The sequence below is a fragment of the Sminthopsis crassicaudata genome, chromosome 3 (genome assembly GCF_048593235.1).
Source record: "Sminthopsis crassicaudata isolate SCR6 chromosome 3, ASM4859323v1, whole genome shotgun sequence".
Taxonomy (NCBI): Eukaryota; Metazoa; Chordata; class Mammalia; order Dasyuromorphia; family Dasyuridae; genus Sminthopsis; species Sminthopsis crassicaudata.
The window spans coordinates 188,919,488-188,936,585 of record NC_133619.1 but is presented as its reverse complement, the minus strand read 5'-3'; the positions used below and the strand labels follow the sequence as shown (position 1 = coordinate 188,936,585).

General features: G+C 31.7%; 1 protein-coding gene across 11 annotated transcripts in view; it reads right to left on the bottom strand.

The window, feature by feature from the left end:
• Window positions 1–17,098, bottom strand: part of ROBO2 (roundabout guidance receptor 2) — a 632,113-nt gene that overhangs the window by 32,372 nt on the left and 582,643 nt on the right. For all 11 annotated transcript variants that reach the window (XM_074299770.1, XM_074299773.1, XM_074299779.1 and 8 more), the window contains one exon: window positions 13,906–14,135. In XM_074299770.1, coding sequence (XP_074155871.1) covers window positions 13,906–14,135 — 230 coding nt within the window. The remainder of the gene's footprint in view (window positions 1–13,905; window positions 14,136–17,098) is intronic.

Sequence of the window (17,098 nt, the reverse complement as noted above, 5' to 3'; positions counted from 1 at the left end):
AAGAATTAGGGGAATGGTATAAAAAAGGGGGAGGGACTCAAAAGGAGGAGGAATGTTTAAGGGAGGTGGTCATCAAAAGCAAAATACTGGAGTGGGAGAGAAGGGGGTTGGGAAAGAGAAAAGGATACAGAACTAGTTATTTAAACTGTGAATGTGAATGGGATGAACTCCCCCATAAATGTAAGTGGACAGCAGACTGGATTAAAAGTGAAAACCCTACAATATGTTGTTTTCAAGAAACACATTTAAAGGATAGTGATACATACAGAATGAAGGTAAAGAAAGGGCTGGAGCAGAATATATTATACTTCAGGTAAAAACAAAACAAAACAAAAAAAAACCCAAAAAACAAAACCAAAAACAAAAAAACAGGGATACCAATCCTGATCTCAGATCAAGTAAAAGCAAAGATAACTCTAATTAAAAGAGATAAAGAAGGAAAGTATATTTTACTAAAGGGTACTATAGATAATGGAGCAATATCAATACTAAACATATATGCACCAAGTAGTATAGCATGGAAATCCCTAGAAGAGAAGTTAAGATAGTTTCAAGAAGAAATAGACAGCAAAACTATACTAGTGGGGAATCTCAACCTTCCTCTCTCAGAACTAGATAAATCAAAGCACAAAATAAATAAGAAAGTTTAATGGAGACACAAAGGAGTTTAAATTTTTCTCAACACTTCATGGAACCGATGCAAAAAGTGACCATATATTAAATTATAGAGAATCCAAAATCAAATGCAGAAAGGCAGAAATAGTAAATGTAATTTTTTCATATCATAATGCAACAAAAATCACATGCAAAATAAGATCAAAAAGTCATTGGAAACTAACTAATCTCACTGTAAAGAATGAATGAGTGAAACAGCAAATTATAGACACAATAATTTCATCCAAAAGATGACAATAATGGGACAACATATTAAAATTTGTGGTCTGCAGCCAAAGTGGTAATAAGGGAAATTTTTATATCTCTAGATGCCTGCTTGCATAAAATAGAGAAAGAGAATATCAATGAATTGGGCTTGCAACTAAAAACATCTAGAAAAAAAGCAAATTAAAACCCCTCAATCAAATACCCAACTTGAAATTTTAAAAATAAAAGGACAGATTAATAAAATTTAAAGTAAAAAAAAACTGTTAATTAATAAATAAAACTAAGATTTAGTTTTATGAAAAACCCAACAAAATAGATAAATCTTTATCTAATTTGATTAGAAAAAAGGAAAGAGGAAAATCAAATTGTTAGTCTAAAAAATGAAAAAAAAGGAGAACCTTCCACCAATGAAGAGGAAAAAAGAGCAATAATTAGGAGTTACTTTGCCCAACTTTATGCCAATAAATGTGATAACCTAAGTGAAATGGAGGAATACCTACAAAAATTGCCCAGATTAAAAGAGGAAAAAGAAATTACTTAAATAGTCCCATTTTAGAAAAAAGAAATAGAACAAGTTATTAATCAACTCTCTAAGAAAAAATCCCTAGGACCAGATGGATTTAAATGTGAATTCTACCAAACATTTAAAGAACAATTAACTCCAATACTATATAAACTATTTGAAAAAATAGGGAAAGAAGACTCCCCCCCCATTCCTTTTATGACACAGACATGCTACTGATACTTAAACCAGGCAGGATGAAAACAGAGAGAGAAAATTGTAGTCCAATCTCCCTGATGAATATTGATGCAAAAAATCTTAAATAAAATATTAGCAAAGAAATTACAGAAAATCATCCCCAGGATAATCCACCATGAGCAAGTAGGATTTATACCAGCAATGCAGGGCTGATTCAATGTTAGGAAAAATATTAGCATAATTGACTATATCAATAACCAAATTAATAAAAAATATGATTATCTCAATAGATTCAGAAAAAATCAGATGCTCAGAAAAAACATCTGATAAAATCCAATATCCATTCCTATTAAAACATTAGATTATAGGAATAAGTGGATTTTTCTTTAAAATAGTAGCATCTATTTAAACCATCAGCAAGTATCATATGTATGTTGATAAACTGGAACCATTCCCAACAAGATCAGGGGTGAAACAAGGTTGCCCAATATCACCATTACTATTCAATATTTTATTAGAAATGCTAGCTTTGGCAATAAGAAAAGAAAAAGAGAATTAGAGTAGGTAATGAGGAAACCAAATTGTCACTCTTTGCAGATGATATGATGGTATACTTATAGAACCCTAAAGAATCACCTAAAAAACTATTAGAAATAATCCACAACTTTAGCAAAGTTGCAGAATACAAAATAAATCCACATAAATGCATCACTAACAAAATCCAACAGCTAGAGATACAAAGAGAAATTCCATTTAATATTACTGTTGATAGTATAAAATATTTGGTAATTTATCTGCCAAGGGAAAGTCAGAAACTATATAAGCAAAACTACAAAACACTTCTTACACAAATAAAGTCAGATTTAAATGATTGGAAAAACAAACTGCTTTTGGATAGGCTGATCAAATGTAATAAAAATGGCAATACTACCTAAACTAATCTATTTATTTAGTGTTATATCAATCAAACTCCCAATAAACTATTTTACTGACTTAGAAAAAATAACAAAATTCATCCAGAAGAACAAAAGGTCAAGAATTTCAAGGGAATTAATGAAAAAAAATGCAAATAAAGGTGGCATAGTTGTGCCAAACCTAAAACTATATTATAAAGCTGCAGTCATCAAAACTATTTGGTATTGATTAAGAAATGGAGTAGATGATTAGTGGAATAGATTAGGTTCATAGGACAAAATAGTCAATCATATAGTAATGTAGTGTTTGACAAACCAAAGACCCCAGCTTTTTTAACAAAAACTGCTGGGAAACTATTATGGCAGAAACTAGGCATTGACCCATGCCTAACACTGTATACCAATATAAGATCAAAATGGGGTCATATTCTAGACATAAAGAATGATATTAAAAACAAATTAAAAGAACATAGGATAATTTACCTCTGAGATCTGTGGAGGAGGAAGTAATTTGTGACCAAAGAAGAACTAGTGATCATTATTGATCACAAAATAGAAAATTTTGATTATATCAAGTTAAAAAGCTTTTGTACAAACAAAACTAATTCAGACAAGATTAGAAGGGGAGCAATAAATGCAAATATTCTGATAAAAGCTTCATTTCTAAAATGTAGAGAGAATTAACTAAAATTTATAACAATTCCAGACATTTTCCAATTGATAATTAGTCAAAGGATATGAAATTTTTCAGATGAAGAAATTGAAACTATTTTTAATTATTTGAAAAGGTGCTCAAAATCACCAGAGAATTTCAAATTAGTACAACTCTGAGCTACTACTACCCACCTGTCAATTTGGCTAAGGTGAAAGGAAAAGATAATGATGAATGTTGGAGGGGGTATGGGAAAACTGGTACACTGATACATTGTTGGTGGAACTGTGAACAGATCCAGTCATTCTGGAGAGCAATTTGGAGCTTTGCTCAAAAAGTTATCAAACTGTGTATACCTTTTGACCCAGTAGTATTTCTAATGGGCTTATATTCCAAAGAGATCTTAAAGGAGGGAAAGGCACTCACATGTGCAAAAATGTTGGTAGTGGCCTTTATGTAATGACCAGAAACTGGAATCTGGATGGATGCCCATCAATTGGAGAATGGCTGAATAAATTATGTATATGAATGCTATGGAATATTATTGTTCCATAAGAAACGGCCAACAGGATGATTTTAGAGTGACCTGTAGTGACTTACATGAAACATGCTAAGTGAAATGAGCAGGACCATGTACATGGCAACAAGAAGACTATATGATAATCAATTTTGATGAACAATGAAATGATTCAAACCAGTTCCAATTGTTCAGTGATGAAGAACGTCATCTACACCCAGAGAGAAATCTGTGGGGACTGAGTATGGACTATAACATAGCATTTTCACCCTTTTGGTTGATGTTTGTTTGCATTCTGTTTTCCTTCTCAGGTTTTTTTTTTTTCTTTTTTCTTTCTAAATCTCATTTTTCTTGTGCAACAAGATAACTGTAAATATGTATACATATTTGGATTTAGCATATATTTTAATATATTTAACATGTATTGGACTACCTAACATTTAGGGGAGTGGGTGGGGGGAAGGAGAGAAAAATTTAGAACAGGAAGTTGAAAATTCCCCATGAATATTTTTGGCAAATAAAAAGCCTTAATATAAAAAAATAAAATAAAGTCATTTGTAATGCCAGGAACACATAGAGTACATAAAGATAAAATGAAGTACTCCATTTTTCATTTTTTTTTCTCTAATATTATTCTAATCTAATTCATAAATTTTGGTCACTTGGTAGGCTTCCATAACAGTTTTTTGCACTTCCATGATTTTAAAAAAGTAAATAAAATTAAATTAAAAAGAAACAACAAACAGAAATTGAAGAGGTGAGAAGGATCTCTCAGCCTGAAAAAATATTAAGCGTGCTTGTGTGTGTGAGAGAGAAAGAGACAGACAGACAGACAGAGACAGATATAGAGAAATATGGAGAGACAGAGAGACAAAGAGAATGACGGAGTTTTTATTCTGTTTGTGAAAATCATACAAAAATTTACTTGGCAAACAACTGCAAAGACGTTAAGATAACAGAAGAAACTGAATTTTCCAAAAGAACAATATTTATTTACTAATTATAAGTCATGGCACATAAGACTTTTGTCTTAAAAGAAAAATGATGCAATAAACTTTGCCACATATTACTATAATAGAGAGAAGAAAGTGAAATGTCACTCAATGATCACATGACTTTAGAAGCTGTGAGGAATTAACTAAGTGAGGACACTCTTATGGTAATATAGCCTTATATCTTAATTGAGAATTGAGATTTAGCTGTAGCTAAAAGTTGCAAGTGTTTGTCCCCTCCTATTTTTATACCACTTCTTAATAAGTATTTAAGTACTTCTTTTAAAGGTGATGATGACTTTGAATTCTCTTAAGAATTTATTACTTGTATTCATTTGTTTCTGGGTTAGATTCCCCCATTAGAATGAAAGCCCGGACTCTCTCAAACAACGGGAGTCAGGTTGGGGTTGGAGGATTCTGCATCAGGGTATTTAGTTTTGTTTTTTGTAGTTTATCTTTGGATTTTCTTATTGACAAACACCTAGTGAGATTGGAGATGCCCTTTCTCACAAGAGCATAATAACCTTCTTTTTGCTTTTTCTTCCTATGAGAGTCTCTGATTGTATTTGCCATCAATACTGTCCCATATGAGTATAACAGGAAATTGAGGGCATCTCAGATCTCATACCCAATTTCAAAGGTCTGGTAATCATTAAGTCTCTGGGAAGGAGAACAAAATGTTTGCTCTTCTAGTAGAAATATCTGACCTCCTGGACCTTTACTTAACTGTTTAGAAGAATCTAACTATTTAATGACCTGGAGATATTCTAAGGGGTCTATAAACTGGGTAATCTCTGTTTACTGTGGAAGCCTGAGGTAAAACAAGTCTCCTCGGTTATTTTAGTTTAATGAATTACTTACCTCTAAACAAATCTTCTCTTTGTGGGGGATTATATGATTTCTTATAAAATCATTAACTAAGGTAGATTGAACTTATAACTATCTGGGGAATTTGGGAAAATAAAATAGGATAAACAGTTGCAAAACTGGCCACCATAAAACATACCTGCAAACAGATGTAACCTTGTCAAACTTTCCATCATAAAATTCAGGTCAAAATTTAACGAGTGCATATTACTTCCAAGCATTAATCTTGTGGTCATGACTATATAACTCATTTCAATCTCTGTGGAAATTAATCTCTCTCTACTGGTAGAGCTTCACTTTAGAGATGTTCGCTTCTTGCAAGATTCTAGAATAAACACTTCTATTCTTAACTTGAGATATCTCTGAGTATTTGTAAATTGGATTTGCTGTAACACACACACACACACAGAGTGAATATTCTTTTTAAAATATTGAAAGAATGATAGAGTTTCTTCAAGATTTTTATTTTTATCCATAAAATCTACATTTTAAGAAAAATGAACTTTTCTTTAATTCCTTCTAGTTTTCTTTTCTTTAAGCAGTGACCAGTTTTCATCATATATGACGAATGTTATATTTTGAAGAATGTAATTACAGACAATTCTTTATTACCTGGACAGTTGAAGCAGTTATGTAGCTAATACAAAATTACCAAAAAATAATTATTTTGATTATATATGGAAGACAAGTAATCTTCACCTAGTATGTCATTAGTTATTTCATTAAAATATATTTTTCTATGAAATGATGTTACAAGGGGCTAGGAAATTAAAACGACTGAAATTTAATCACTATATGAGACAATTAAATCCCTCTGTTTGTGCATTTGGTATCCTTTCTTATAGAAACATCTTTTGATGTTATACTCAGACTTGATATTAATGTCTCAATGATATTGTGAAACAAAATTTATTCAAGGAAACATAATTAAGAGTAATTATTATAGATCTTTTGATAATTCATAGCATTTTAACCAAGTCAGTGAAATCAAAATATAATAAGATTTCTGGTTAAACAAGGGGACGAAAACATCTATCCTTATAACTTTTTCTTGCTTTACATTCTCAATAATAATCTACTTCACATTTTTAAGGTGCAGCAGAGGCATAATGTAAAAAAGGAAGAGACAAAAATGTCGTTCTCTGCCAAACTGGCTAACTGATCCTCACAGCTGGCACCCTATGGCTATTTCTTATTCCTTTTAACTGGCTAACCCCTCCTAAAGAAAAGACTCAACTATCACATTTTATATGAAGTTTAAGCCCAGATAAAGGTATGATACAAATTACTGGGCCAACAAGGGGTATACAAGAAAGATGGTTTTTAAGGAAATAGTTTTTGAACATGAAAAATCTGCATGCTATACAAAACCTAAAGAATTCTCTGTTTTCCTTTCCCCCTCAGAAATAATACTCCAGCCATAGCTAGTATAGCCACTGGAGTTGCAAACCTATAAAGTTCATGGAGTTTAATCTCATCTCCCTTAACTAATCGCACTCATATATGTTATTTTGTTGTTGTTGCTCTTTATTTGTTTTTAATATGTTTGCTGGTATAGCAGAAGCTACATCATTAATATAAAATTTTTGATTATACATTCTTATGTTTTACATTCTTGTGTTTCCATTAATGTCTATTAAATACCATAGACAAGAGACTCAACTGCATTATAGGATCTCCTTTATCTATTATAACATGTACAATCATTGTCAACCAGACGTCATTTCCTCCCTCCACACAATTATATTTATTTAGTGTTTGTTTGATATGTTCTTATATATATTTGTGTTGCCTCCTTCAATGCAAACTCTGAGAACAGGGATATTTTTGTCTTTGCATACGGAACACCTAACAAAATTGCATACTGTTTGATGGTGATGCTAGCTCCCAATGAACTCTAGATAGAAATGGTGATAATGGCAATGTGAAAAATGTGATATAGCTATAATAAAAGTATGCATGTGTATATAATATATGCATATTATGTATACCAACATAAATACATGTTGTTTCTACCATTATATTGTAAGTCCTTTGAGGGCAGGGCATATTTCTTTTGTGTGTGTGTGTGTGTGTGTGTGTGTGTGTGTGCGCAGAGAATAGCATTTAGCACATAGTAAACATTTAAGAAATATTTAGAGATAGAACAATCAGAAATTAATATTTAATAAGTTGTAACATTCCCTTTTCCCAAAGACACATATAATAACTGGGCAACTAATTATTTTAGAATTTTCAATGTATCTCACCCTAAAAGTCAGTGAGGAATTCATTGCCAAGAGACAAGGTAAAGAGAAAAGAATCTATAAATTATATCAGGTGGCATGCATTCCTTTGGAGGCAAATGGTTTTGAATATCAGTTTTAAGAAGAAATGTGGTATATGGAATAGTTGGCTGGCCTTGAAATCAGGATAGATTGCTTTTAAGTTCTACTTCTAATGCAGGGTATCTTTGTTAAACTGCAAAAGTTATTTAATCTTGGGGCAAGTAGGTAGTACAGTAGATAGGGCTCCAGCCCTGAAGTCAGGAGGACCTGAATTCAAATTTGGCCTCAGACACTTAATGCTTCCTAGCTGTGTGACCCTGGGCAAGTCACTTAACCCTAATTGCTAGGGTTATTTAAGCTCTCAGGATCAAAGACAGCTCACTAAGTATATAAACTACAAGTTACTATTATACATCAGTAGAAGGGATTCTTCATTTGGAGGTCTCTAAACCAATGAAATTAAATGTCTAAAGCCTCAATCCACCCACTCCCATAAAGGGGAGAGGGAAGAAGAAAAGTAGAAAAGGCTTTTATTAGTAAAACACAGAACAGTTCCCATAATCAACTAGTACTGAACTTAAGGTATAGAAAGTCTCATTGTTGGAAATTTGATCAATAAATAGGTTGACTGTTGGCCAAAGCAATTCCATACATAATTTATTAAATGAAAGAGTTGCTTCTGTGTATATAAGTGAAGGGCATTAGTCTTATTGATGGAATAAAACTCTTTGAAACCAATATTACCTTATTTCTTTCCTGTTAAAAACTTCACTTCCTTGTCTTTGCACTGTGTTTCCATCTTTTTCCTTTAAAACTTATATATTAAGATCATAGCAAAATTGTTAAAGGGTTTAGGAAGAATACTTCCTACAACAAAAAGTAACACCATGATTGATTTATTACAAGTACTTTTCTATGAAAAATTAGAAAAGAAAAATTTATGTGGCTAAAAAAAATGCACCATTAGAAAATAAAACATAGCAAGCAATGAAATAAAAGATGGTAAATAATCCATATAATTTTGAGACTTTGTAAGTAAATGTATTATCAATATATGCTTAAACATATAATGAAAATGAATTTATAGCACTTAATCAATTTTATTTTTGTTTACATTTTCAGTAATTGAATTGTTGAAAAGTTAAAAATTATTAAATTCATTCAGACAGCTAAAGAAAAAAGTATATATGGAACGTTGAGTAGTTGCTAAAATGTTACTGAGCAATAAATTACTATGATAAAGTGGCATCTTGATGTTTCTCTATTTCATTTTCAGCACAAAAATTAATTTATGATAAGTCATTAATTCATTTACATGTAATTTTATGCTAAATCATTCCTTGCTGATGAATGCATAACCCTAGATCCATTAAGCTTCAGTAAAGTCTGTACTTTATAATATAACCTTGTTAATTGTAACACTATTTTTATGTGATACAAAAACTAGCAATTCCCCATTTTCTGAGCCTATATTTAATCTATGAATCATCTGCCTGTCTGTAAAATAAAATCTAAGTAATATGTATCTCTGAGCAAATCAGTCCAAATATTGATCTCTGCCTTGGCAATAAATGACTTGAGTAACTGATCTTGTCTAATCTATAGAAGTTCTATTATGTTAAAATACATTGCATATGTCCTCATACTCTAATTATTTAATTCAGAATAAGGAAAATAAGGAATATATAATGCATATTGAATTAAAATAGTTAAATGGTATCTTTTAAAATGGGATCCTTTAAAGTTTATTTACATAGATGGAAACATACAGTCAAAAACCTTTATCTTTCTTTTATTTATGGAAATTAAAAATAATTATAAGGAGAATAATACATTTTAAAGCTGCTGTCTTTTTAGAAAAAGTTTAATTTTGGCAAGGATTGAAATAATACAGAATTTTTGTTACTTGAATTTTTCCCTAATCATTTTTTGGTAGCAATTTTTATTTTTCAGGTCATTTTTTGGAGCTAAGGTACTAAAAGTTATGTATTCAGCTTCAAAGAAAACTTCCAGATTTTATCAAAGGTTTTGCATATAATTTATTTGGTAAAGTGAGTTTTAACCCTGAAAGTAATAAAATAAGGACATGTGTCTATTCAACTTTATATTCATGTGTAATTTTAACGGTTAAGTAGGAGTTTCTATTTGTTTCCTTTATATATTGGGAACTTTCAGTCTACATTCCATACATTGCTATAGTAAAATCTCATGACCAACTATTGAGCTAGGCTTTAGGAATGCTAAGATGTATTCCTGAACTGGGATCGCTATTATTGAATCTACGACTGAATCTGAGATCAGCAAAACTCTCTTTGATTCACTTTGACCAGTTCAGGTAATGGCCATTATTGAAATAATAATTTTTCTTATTTGTTTCATAGTTAAATGAGTTAGTAGTAAAATTATATAAAATATTTGAGAATTTCAGAATATGAATTTGGGAGTATTTGATTTTCTGAAATTAGAAAACTGAAAAATTTGGAATGACTGAAAAGCAATTAAATAAATATGATTAAATAGCATAAATTAATTTTCATTGTATGTTTAAATATATTTAATTAAGTAGCATACTGAGTTTAAAAATCTTGTAAATAAATGTGAGAAAGAATGATAACTAGAGGAAGGCACAAATAAGGATATTATGCACAGTTCTCTTTTATTGTCCTGACTCAATTTCCCTAATTATCCTGACTCAGTTTCCCTAAATTGTCCTGCCTTGGTTTCCCTAATTGTTCTACCTCAGTTTATAATTGTTCTGCTCAATCCTGCAAAACCACCCCTCCCTCTTAACCAGAATATTTGATAAGGATAAAAGATCTTATATTTTGGAATATCAGAATGCCTCTCCCCATCCCAACCTATTAGAATATCAGATACTGTCTTATCAAGATGCCTACCCCCATCTCCAGTGGTTCACTCACCCTCTCAGAGTCCTGTTTCACTGTCAGCAACCTGACTGTGCCCCTGCTTCCATCTGTGTCTAAGCAATGTGTATAAATGTCATTGAGATTCTTGTTTGCTGGATTCCTGAAGATGATAGTCTCATTCAGCCTGGGGACCAAACCATGGATCCATTTGGTCCCAGTAAATCTCTCCCTTTCAAATACAACATTAAATACTCTCTAATCTCTATCTTGCCTCAGTTTCTCCGGAATTACAAGGAGTCATTTTTTTTATTTTTTTGATGCCAACACTTTAAAACATAAATTTTAAATTCTTTCTCTGGCCATTTTGAAACAGCTGAATTTAGCCACATAATCTTAATGTCTCTTAGTGAGTTTACTAGAAAAAGGGCAATTGTTATTTCCCCTTTTGATTTACCTTTCTCCTAACTTCATGAACCACTATTTTTTTTCACTTTTTTTAAAGGGTCCAAAATAATTTTTTAAAATTATAGCTTTCTGATGACAAAACATATTCATGGATAATTTTTCAATATTGACCCTTGCAAAAACTTCCATTCCAACTTTTCCCCTCATTCCCTCCATTCCCTCCCCTAGATGGCAGGTAGTCCCATACATGTTAAATATATTAAATACAATATATGCATACATATTTACACAGTTGTCTTGCTACTCAAGAAAAATTGGCTTTAGAAAGAAGGGATAATAACCTGGGAATAACCTGGGAAGAAAACAAAAAATGCAAGCAAACAATAACAGAAAAAGTATAAATGCTATGTTGTGGTCCACACTCATTTCCCAGTGTTCTTTCAATGGATATAGCTGGTTCTGATGAACCACCATTTCAAAAAAGTGTCCTTTATGTCTTAAGAGACAAAAATATTTATAGTGATACACACACACACACACACACACACACACACACACACACACACATATATATATATATATATATATATATATGTATATATATAAATGGAAACAGCCTAGATACCATGGAAGCTGTCTGAAAGAAATAAAAGCAAGCACAAATTATGTTTAATTTCATACAAAGCCTTTTTAACCCCAGCCAGTATTAGTTAAGTTTTGATTATGATTCCGACTGTATAGAATTTTAACTGAAACAAATTACCCAATTATCTCAAACTATCCACAATTTTAGAGTTAAAGATAGCTTTAACTCTATCTTCTTAACATCTCAAAAGAACTGGAAAGCAAATGGTAATTTTGTGTTTTTATTATCTACCTCATTTAGCTCAATTAAACCAACCCTTAAGGGTCTGAAGGAAACAGAGGCACTTTAGCACATTACTCATTAGCACATTACTCTTTCTAACATTCAGATTTTATAAAATATATGCACCCAGAAGCTCTATTTTCCTTTGTGAGAATGCGTTTGCAAGCAAGGTTAATTCTAAGCTCATCAATTAAGACTTTAATCATACCTTCCTTATAAACGTATTGTAGAAATCAGTGGTGAAGTGGGGGATGGGGAAATGGTATGTTACCTTAATACTTGAAATTGTATAGCTAATTTCATTTTTTTTCTAAGGTATAGTATAGTATAGTATAGCCTTATTTGTAAGATAAACTGATCTTGGTCTATTTTACCAGAGTGCTTTGATATTTTTATATATGACAATACTTAAGTAAAATTCATATTGGAAAGCAGGTGTTTTTTTGTTTGTTTGTTTGTTTGTTTGTTTTGTTTAGCTATAAGAACTTCATTTGAATGACATTTTTTCTCACCCTTGTCCTATATGAATATCTTGCATAATGCTAATAAATGAACATGCAAATGTTCAAAATGAGTGTCCTGATCTATAGATATATTTATCAATTCTGCTATTAATGATATGTCACAAAAAAGAGATATGAGTTTAGCTGATTTTAAAATTTTATATATTCTTGTATTATCATTATAAAGCCCATGCTACATTTCTAGGGAAAAAACTTCAGAGCTAACAATGAGAATGTAAAAATGTGCAAAAATATAACCTGAGGGTGATTTGGCTAAACAATCAAAGTAGTAGTGGACTAGCACACTAATAAGTCACCTCCATGAATTCTAAGATTTTAACTTTAATTCTGCAACCTTTAATTGGAGCTGGTTTTGAAAATCACAGCAGTAGTGCCACAATTTTAAAATCTTAATTAGCTTTCCATGCAGACTAGCCTGAGGAGAAGGAGACAAATGGAAAAGTGGGATAGAACATTTTCAACAAGGGGATGCCTAGGAAAATTATAAGTAACAATGCTTCATCACTGTCACATTCCAGTGTCCATCACTAGGAGCTTCAATATATTTGCAGAGCTGCTATGCTCAGATAAGAGTGTAAAATCTTTAAAACTCAAAAAGCTTGTGAAAGCAAACTAAAATCGAGAGAATATTTAAATGATCTTTTTAAAGTAAAGATATCCTAAAAATAAACGCAAAAATTAGTGAAACCCTAATGAAGATTGAGCATTTGTAACGAATATTTGTTTTTTCTCAGTGAACTAAATCATCACAGATATGTAGAGCATATTTTTGATGCTAAGTAATGGGTTCATTATTTAAGGACAAAAACAGTATTTATTTATACATGTTTTCTATCTGTTTCAAAAGTAACTTTAGAGCTTTTAATTCTGGGTTCAAATTTTAATGAACTTTGTTGAAACTTCTTGCACTGTGCCTGGAATAAGATGCTAAGGAGAAAATCGAATAAATAATTATTGTTCTCAAAATATAAAATTTTTAAATCCATGAATCTCAAATGTATAAAAATATATTTTATGTAATATATGTTTTCTTCATTCTAAAATAATACTTTGTGCTGTCCTTTAAAGGAAGATTGTTCTGAATTATTTTTCTTTTATCAGTGAATACTTTACAGAATAAAATATCAAGATACACTTTAATTGTATGTTGCTCTTGATATACAAAATACATCATTTCCAAAAGTCAATTTAAAAATGTAAGAGACAGGTGTCTTTGGTAAATTGAGCTTTTCACAAGCTCTGAACATAAGTTTTATTTCATGTCTTTAACATTTTATAAAATTCATAAATTTTCTTATTATTTTTTTGCAGCAAAGCATAAATATTTCCAAATCTTTTAACTTTCTGTGTAGTATTAATATATTTTAAATGCTATAGAAATAGAATGGAATAAATCTTGTTAAAACATATTTGATTTGTGATACATTTAAATATATAAATACGTTGTTACCTGTCAGAGAACTGTCTAGATTATCCATACTGGATCCTGGAGTCTGCTCTTGACCTCTTAGGGGCCTGATAATTTCTAATGCTTCTTCTATCTCCTCCTCCTCATCATCATCATTATCATCATCATCATCATCTTGAATATCTGTTTCCAAATCTGAAATGAGGGTCCCAGAAACATAACCTAATGGTGGAATTGGGGGCTGAGGAGGTTTAGTATTGCTTTGGATGTGCCTGTAAGAGAGAGGAAAGGCATCTTTTACATAGCACATATTTAAAATATGTAAAATCATAAAATAGCTGTCTTTCTAATTATGACAGTTTAGTTATGAAAGTAGCTTATCTTTAAAGTCTCAATACCTGTGTCTTCCATTTCCATTCAAGAATACGTATGGTAAAGATTTGTGTTCCTATCTTTTAGTTTAAATATTATATAGATGGCTAGGTAGCACAGTTGACAAAGTTCTGATCATGAAGTAAGTTCTGAGTTCAAATTCATCATGATTTACTCAAGTTACTGCCTCATTTGCTTAGTTGTAAAATGGGAATACAATAGTATCTACTTTCAGGGTTGTTGCAAGGAACAAACAATAAAATATTTGCAAAATGTTTAGCACAATGTTTGGCATATAGTAATTACCTAACAAATGTCTGTTCCCTTTCCCACTCCTTATGCAAAAGTGAACTACTACTTCACCATCCATGAGCCTCCAAATAATATTAAAATCGTATCATATGGTAAAAAGTGCACTTAGATTCTAATTTTATTATGCACTAATTAGTTATATTTAAATAAGTAGTTATGTAGGTATCTTAGTTTTATCTAAAATGAGAGAATTGATATGGATTGTGAAGACTGAGTTAGCACTCTAGATATCTTAGAATCAGCTGGAGTCAGGATAAGCAAAAGTTCTTGATCTTTATTCTTGTTTTTTTTGGGTAGCAGTCAGGGGAATGGACAAAGGAATCTCCATACCTACTTTATCTCTCTCCACTTCCAAATACTGACTCCCGCTTGTCTTACTCCATCCTCTGATCCCCTTCACAATTCTCTTTCTATACCCACAGACTGAGCCAGCACAGAATAGTTGGGCAGGACTATTCTCCAAGTACATGCTAATAGAGTATTGTCCAATTGTTAATTAGCCTTCAGTGCTTGGGCCTCAGTGCATCAACTCAGTTTCAGCCCTTTATAATGGATGATCTCAAACTTTGGTCAGGGCTCAAAATGCCTGTAAAAGTTTTATTCTTTGATCTCTCCTTCATCTCTAAAATTCTCTCCCTTGGTGCTGTTATCCATGGTTTTATTATTACCTATAAATAACTAAAATCAATGTGTTGTGTTTCTATCTCCCCCCTGGTCTACAGGCATATTTTTTCAATTGCTTCTTGCACATTTCTAAGGTGTCTTTAGTAGGCTCTAAAAGCTCAAGACAAAATCTATTTTTCTCTTGAAACTATTCTTTCTTCCAGCTGCTGTGTTTCAGTAGCAACTTGTTGGGAACTTAGTCAGATAAAAGAATGAAATGGGTGAATTTAAAGATTAAAATGGGAAGGAACATGATTATGGTTCCTTGATGATAGTTTAAGGGTATCAGGGAATAACTAGAGTATCTGTTATTGTAGTGTGGAAGTGGGCTGGATTAGTAGGATCTAATGTAGAGTAGAAAAGGGAAAAAGGCAATACATATAGTGAACATCAAGAATGGATTGGTCATGATGGTCATTTCCAACTCAGGGGCACTATTTTGGTTGCCATTATGCCCCTATAAACCTGATATTCTTACAAAGTTATCCACACTAAAATTCACATGTTAGCAATACCTTTTGGCTCTGAGGCTCCTCTGATTTGAGAAGATGCAGGATAAAGAATAAAGAGTTACTTCCACATCTTCCATTTAAGGAGGGTACTCAGGACAGTCATCTGATAATTTTTCATCCAGGTATAATCCTCTGGATTTCTTTACTCCTTCTACTATTCTTCTCCCTCCCCATCTCCTTTTTAACTTCCCTTTATTTGTTGTCTTTCCCCGTTAGATAACTAGCCTCAAGAGCTATCACTGTTCTTTTGCCTTTTAAAAAAATTCCGTGCTAAAATGGTTGACACTCAACAGCTACTTAATAAATGTTTATTGACTATGTAACTGAAATTTTGAGTTTTCTTTTGTCAACCAGTCCCTATTGGTGGATGTCAGGCTAGAATCAAACACAAGTTTATTTTCAAAATTAAGAAAATGGGTTTGCATACCAAAGTCCTTCTGAGAAGGCGGGCTTTTTAAAGTATGAAAATTACAAAGGGCACAGTTATTTGAAGGCCTGCCTGACCATGTAGTAGTTGATGCTTGTTCAAAAACACTTTCTAGTTCTCTCTTGCCTATAGAAAAAATACAAAACACTATTATTCAAGAACTTGGGTCTTGGTTTTCTACCATCTTGACAGTCTTATTAATCTTAATATAACCCCATTAAAATAGCAATCAGTGGCAATTTAAATTGGATTCAAAATTTCTTAATTCTTTTTTTTTCCTTTAGCAATTCCCTAAATCTGTGGCTGTCTCAGAGAGCCAGAAGAAAAGAAAGAAATGGTTCAAAGATCTCCCTCCCTCCCTCCCTCTCTCACTTTCTCTCTTTCCTTCTCTTCTCTCTCTTTCCTTTCCATTCTCAAGATATGTAAAGATACATAGCAATAGATATTTATACACACAAAGCATTTTTTTTCCTTTCAAGAGTATTGCCCTTTAAGATTTTATGCTAAATTTGGTGATGTGGTATAGGGAAAACACTTATTATATCCTCAGGTCATGTTGGGTTTCTTCTCAGAAGACTGTACTATAAACAATATGCTCCCAGGTAACCAAGGGATACACTCTAACTTTAGGGAAATCGGCTTTTCTCTGTAGAGATTAGTTTACTAATATCTAACAGAAGGGGTCAATCTATAAGGTCATTTCTAGCATAAAATCCTATGAACTGAGGCAAGAAGGAATGGTAGAAAACTAAATGCAAACTAGATTTTAACTTTCTCAACTTCAGATTTAGAAAATGACAAGCAATGAATTTTTAACAGGTTCATTCTAGTTAGAGAAATCTCTGCTGTCCTTATGATTGTTATTAGAAAGCATAATTATAGAAAAATTGTTTTCAAAATGATTTTTTTAAAGAAATGATAATGGTAATAGGGTTAGGATTATGCAAAG